The 6,068-nt window shown below is 36.7% G+C and overlaps 1 protein-coding gene across 2 annotated transcripts in view; it reads left to right on the top strand.

Moving 5' to 3' along the window:
- Positions 1 to 6,068, top strand: part of itga3b (integrin, alpha 3b) — a 58,883-nt gene that overhangs the window by 44,052 nt on the left and 8,763 nt on the right. For both annotated transcript variants that reach the window (XM_067430145.1, XM_067430146.1), the window contains exons 15-19: positions 2,026 to 2,182; positions 2,424 to 2,501; positions 2,687 to 2,766; positions 2,926 to 3,003; positions 4,548 to 4,650. In XM_067430145.1, coding sequence (XP_067286246.1) covers positions 2,026 to 2,182; positions 2,424 to 2,501; positions 2,687 to 2,766; positions 2,926 to 3,003; positions 4,548 to 4,650 — 496 coding nt within the window. The remainder of the gene's footprint in view (positions 1 to 2,025; positions 2,183 to 2,423; positions 2,502 to 2,686; positions 2,767 to 2,925; positions 3,004 to 4,547; positions 4,651 to 6,068) is intronic.

The following is a 6,068-nucleotide window of genomic DNA, read 5'->3' as shown; positions in this document are numbered from 1 at the left end:
ACAATACAGCAAAAAATAGAAAACACATTGTTCAAAACAGTTCTCAGGCAGAAGTAAAATTTTAATCTGAAAACAAATTTCATATTTTTCTGTCATTGTCTTGTGATCATAGTAGCTCAAAATTGATCAGAAATTATTACTACTCTGCTTTGCTTTGCAATTTTTTGTTCTTCCTCTTGCTTGTAGCCCTATTTTTACCAACTCATTCTAATGAAATGCATATACATCACAAATTGTATTTATTGTGCGATTTATACGGCACAATTAGTTTTTATGTGCATATGATTTGCATTGTCACCCCATTGGGTAGGTTGAGTTGTTTGGAGTACGTGCACATAACACAATATAAAGGACATATCATATGCACACGAAAACTGCATAACATATGCTCATAAAAACTCATTTTGGCATATAAATCGCACGATAAATACAATTTGTGCTATAGATATGCATTTTCATTAGATTAGGCTGATTTTTACAGTACTATACTCTGCATCTCACAAACTCGTTCTTTGTTGACATGAACCTGCAACCAGTCAAAATCTTGTTAATTGTACAGTATACAGCCTTCAATGCACTGTACTTATATTGGTTGTGTCTCATCATTTGAAACAGGTTAAATCAGTTTTGAGTGGTTGTGTTCATTAAATGACATTGTGTTCTCTATTTGTATTTGATTGTTGCCACCTGTGTTAACCCGTATGAATGGCATGTGCATTAGAGAGCAGTATGTGTCTTGACAATGAGAATGTGTTTAGAGATTTGCTGAAAAGTCTAAGTGAGATCTGCAAATTGTGTTTTATGATGTGAAATGGTTTAAGGTATTGACAACAGACTGCACAATTAGCTAAAAGAGTTCAGGCAACTGAGAAATTTGTTCAGCCGATGGGTTTTAGTGTTTTAGCAATTGAGAAAAACTGTAACAAATCTTATTGCCCTGAACATGTTGCTTTCCATTTGTTTACAGTACTGACTGCTCAATAGATTTTGACTGGTTGCAGTTTCATATCAACAAAGAACGAGTTTGTAAGATGCAGAGTACAGTACTGTAAAAATCAGCCTAATCTAATGAAAATGCATATCTATAGCACAAATTGTATTTATCGTGTGATTTATGTGCCAAAATGAGTTTTTATGAGCATATGTTACGCAGTTTTCGTGTGCATATGATATGTACTTTATATTGTGTTATGTGCACATACTCCAAACAACTAAACCTACCCAATGGGGTGACAATGCAAATCATATGCACATAAAAAATAATTGTGCCGTATAAATCGCACAATAAATACAATTTGTGATGTATATGCATTTCATGAGAATGAGTTGGTAAAAATAGGGCTACAAGCAAGAGGCAGAAAAAATTAGTGCAAAGCAATGCAGAATAGTAATAATTTCTGATCAATTTTGAGCTACTATGATGAAACATGTTTTCATTCATCACAAGACAATGACAGAAAAATATGAAATTTGTTTTAAGATTAAAAATTTACTTCTGTCTGAGAACTGTTTTGAACAATGTGTTTTCTATTTTTTGCTGTATTGTTTACTGATTGCTTGATAGTGTTTATCATTTTGATCACTTTGTTTATGATTTGAGAGCAGTGTTTGATTTTGAACACAGGTAAAACTGTTTTGAGGCGAAAGTTTCATTTTGCAAGAGAAGTCAGAGGTTTTGTGAATAGTGCTTGAAGAGGAGGTTTTGTGTTTAATGGTTTCAGAAAATGGAGCAAGGTTTCAGAAATAGTGTTTTAGCAATTGAGAAAAACTGTAATTTATTAACAAAGGGTTAGAAATGCTGTAAGAATATTCTTATACAGTTCATTGTTTGTTCATCTTACTTTATTACATTAACTAATGTTGACAAATGAGACCTTATTGTAAAGTGTTACCATTTGAATTGAATTTAAAAATTTGCTAGTCCTCCTCAAAAACGAATGTTTAAATGCACGTGAAAAATATGCTGTTTTTTCTTGCTTTCTTGATTTCTTACTTTCTTGATTTCTCTTGTTGGTTTGTTCACAGTCAAACTATGGAGTTCAACAGTAGCATTAAGAAGCTGGTGATGATGGTGGACATTGCTAACATGCCAGATGAAGGCAGGCAGGCCGAGGACGCCCATCAGGCCATGCTCAACATCACCATTCCCCCTGCACTCAAATACTCAGGAGTGCGTACTCAGGTGAGACCACATGGAGGCGCTGTTTAACAAGATCTTTTTCCAATCTCAAACGTTTCGTCTTTCTTGAGTTATGAAAGAGCAATTTCCAGTACAAATCTTCCTTTGATTTGGGATTGGTTTTTACTATATGTTACTATGTACCTTGAAATGCATTGTTTTCATAAAAGCTCATACATGAAATACTTAGAAAGTTCCTGCTTGAGACTCTAATTAAATCATTTCTGTGTGGTCTTCATTACAGCCTGGTTTTGACATTGAGTGCAGCGCAGATGACACTATCATATGCGATCTGGGAAACCCATTTAAAAGCAATCAGAAGGTAGCAGTCTGTTTTCTTACTGAAACATATCCAATGTGTGACCTTTCTGAAGATTTGCATGTGCATTAAAAAAGCCTCTCTGATGACTAATTTTCCATGGGCCATTTGAACCAACTCAGCTAATCAGACTGTACAGCTGAAATGTGTTGCTGATTTTTTCCCTCTCTTGATTTCTGCCTTTACAGACCTCACTGAAAATCATCTTTGAGACCTCTGGTATAACACTTTACACAGAACAGATTGAATCTAGACTTCACCTCTCAACGTACGTATGTAGTAACTGAGATGGTTTCTGGTTTCTACAGAGAACAGTTTCCCCTTAATTTACAAATTATGCATAAACAACATTTCATTTCACAAGTCGTTTCTGCAGCTCCTTTTCTGTTAAGGTGACTGACTGAACGGTGTTTGTGTTTGTCTTCAGTATAAGTGAACAGAAGGATCTGTATCCTGTTCCTGTCATCCTCAACGTGAAGAACACAGTCCTCACCACCTTTTCTCTGTATGTACTTTCATATATTGTTAAAAATAAGACAAAATGTGATTCATGATGATTTATCTGTGCACAGAAAACAAAGGCCACATACACACTGCAGATAAATCCGGTTACAATTCACCTTTTTAGTGTTTAATCCTGTTCTGGACACACAGTCCGCTTATTTACAGGGGGGAGAACAACATTTACAATAAGTCTGTGCAGTATGTACAAAACGTATTTAATGTATTTAAATGTTCACAGGGAAAGAGATACAAGTGTTTTACTTGGGTTGCCAGATCTTACATGAAAAAAACGATCAAAAACAAGCCCATAACAAACCAAAATAAATCTAAATACTTTATATTGAAAATAACACCAAAATATCTTGACCCACACCTAGCAACTTTAAGAGTGAAGCCCAGAAATCTGTTATAATGCGTGGGCATGGCAACCCTGCAAGAAAGCAGCCTTACAATACAAACATTAAAAACACAACGCCTCTGTAGACGATGGTTTCATTTAACTTGCAGTATTTTGTCACTGTATTATTATTATTATTATTATTATTTTTAATAGAGTTATCAAACCTGAAAGTGTTCCTGGCCAAAAATATTTTGTCAGCCTGGATTAGCTCAGTATTAAAAACATTTTATATTTTAAAAGTTTTATTTTTACATTTTCACTTTAATTTTAGTTAAAGTTTTATAAAAACATTTTTTTACATCTATATAGTTTAAAAAAATTATATATATTTATTTATTTATTTGATTTATTTCAAGTAACAAAAATGTTTTTATTTGTGGTTTTAGTTTCAGTTAAACTTTAGTTAGCTATAATAACTCTGCCTTAAATGTATGAAACATATTATATATGCATTGCTAATAAGTCCTCATGTGACAAAAACAGTCCTGATGATCTTGGTTTAAAGGTGCAGTAAGTGATTTCTGAGAAAATAGGATTTTATTTCAATCAAACAGGCCCCTCCCCCACAAGGCATGAATGCACAATGCAAGTGTGGATGTCTCTTTATCAAAGTGTGAAAAATAAAGCGAAGATGACAAATAAATGATAAGGAAGAAGAAAAAATGAACATACAGTACACAAGAATATATACAGCACACCAGCACCAGAAACTTAAAACTAACATTACAATGACATATCTTGGTTCTGTGAATGTTACTCACGTATGGAGCAGAAATAACACAATCTCTGCGACTGTTCCCCATCCTGCCTGCTTAGGTCTCTCCAGCACTGAAAAGCTTTTCTCATGTTAACATGGGTCCTAAAGCTCTTGCCTGATCACAATCCTTTTATTTTTCCAGTAATATTCCTCTGACCTTTACTATTTTGTAATGTCTCTCAGCCATCTCTCTTTCTACAGTCTTTCTTTAAATCTCCCCTCTTGCTCCCTCTCTCCTCCCTCATTATGAGTGGACACGCCCCCCTACTGCTGATTGGCTTCAAGTGTTTTGTGCTGCTCAGTCCGATCCACTCTCAACAGTGTTTCTCATAAATCTATTACTGCACCTTTAACGCTCTAGTTCTCATTCTCTTCCTGTCGTGTGCAGAGAAAAGGCAGTGATTGACACAACCTTCAGTGGCAGTGTGATCGGGGAATCTGCCATGAACAGCACCAATGATGTGGGGAGTCCGCTGGAGTTTGTGTTCCTTGTGAGTGTGGCCTTATAGGTTTGTTTGAACACACACCAAAAATAATTTAAATTTGAATGCATCTGGCTCAAATTATTTTAGTGTAACATGATCCTTCAGAAATCATTCTAATGCTGATTTTCTTTCCTCGAGAAACATTTCTTAAAGGGGTGATGATTTGAGAAATCAACTTTCCCTTGAGCTTTTGATATATAAAAGGTCATGATAATATAAGAATATCCTATTAGTTTCAGAGCTGAAAACGTCCTTGTTAGTCAAAGAAAAGCTTTCATAGACACCAGGTCCAGAAAACGTTCGAGTGCCGGATCTATACGTCATCGCGTGATGAAACATGCCTCTATAAGCACGTGTAATCCAGTAGCCCCGCCCACCACCTCATGGAGCTGGTCAGATCACTAGCCAGCAGCAATAAACATGTGGAGGAAGATAGCAAGATATTGTGGAAGAACACAGTCGCTGCATGAGCTTCCTTCGGATCATAATATTAGGAATGTGTGATACTTCATTTATTTTTAATGAAGTTCCAGCTCACGTGGGGAAGACATGTACATGTGTTCGCTTCCTTTCAATCCGGAATCGTTTGTAAACAAATCTCAGGTTGATGCTGTATTTGCAGACATATTGAGATTAAAACACAATGTTGTGTCTTCTATACTGGATCCGACAGGAATGGTGCAACAAATGTACGTGAGTAAAACGTCTTTTTATATGTAATAGTCGTCGTGGCCACGTAATACAAAAATAATATGCCAATCAATCGCGGGTGGATGAGAAATAAATCATTGTGTTTGTTTGATAAAGATGTTTACGAGCCCTGTGATTGAGAGAATCTTTCCAGTTGCCACTTTCAAAACAATCTCTCCCTCGTGAACTGAACTGACAGGGGAGCTGAAGCTCATTAAATATGCAAATCTTATCCAATCCTAGCCGTGGGCGTTAACTTTCAAGTCTCCAGTGCGGCACGCCCATCAGAACCCAGTGTTCAGGAGAGAGCCTCAAAACCAGTGTAGAAAATACTCCTTCCGGTTTCTCACAAGTTTCGGAGAGTTTTTTTCGAGTATGGCCCGACTTGACGTGAACAGAACGGAAGGTCCTTGTATGGGCCGTACGGGCTCTTCTCCCTAGAGCGAGAGAGGAAATGCACACCCATAAACTCTCTCAGGTGCAGATTCAGTCTTCCGTGAACACTGTTTCTGCACTGTTTGAACGCAGAAATGACGGGAACCTTCACAACATCGCTTTAGTCGTGTCGCAAAGTGGATCTCCACCGTTCACTGCTGTCAGGACTTTACCAAATCATACCAAAGAAGTGTGTTTTTGATGGAGCGGTCCCAGCGATAAAGGTTCGGTCCTGCTTTGGAAGCAGCCGGTGAGTAAAACTGCTTCAAATGTCTGTGCTATTTGCTCGTCGCGTGAGT

This window comes from Pseudorasbora parva, chromosome 21, assembly GCF_024679245.1.
Source record: "Pseudorasbora parva isolate DD20220531a chromosome 21, ASM2467924v1, whole genome shotgun sequence".
In the NCBI taxonomy this organism is placed as follows: domain Eukaryota; kingdom Metazoa; phylum Chordata; class Actinopteri; order Cypriniformes; family Gobionidae; genus Pseudorasbora; species Pseudorasbora parva.
Note: the sequence above shows the minus strand (reverse complement) of the source record. Positions and strands in the feature narration are given on the sequence as shown.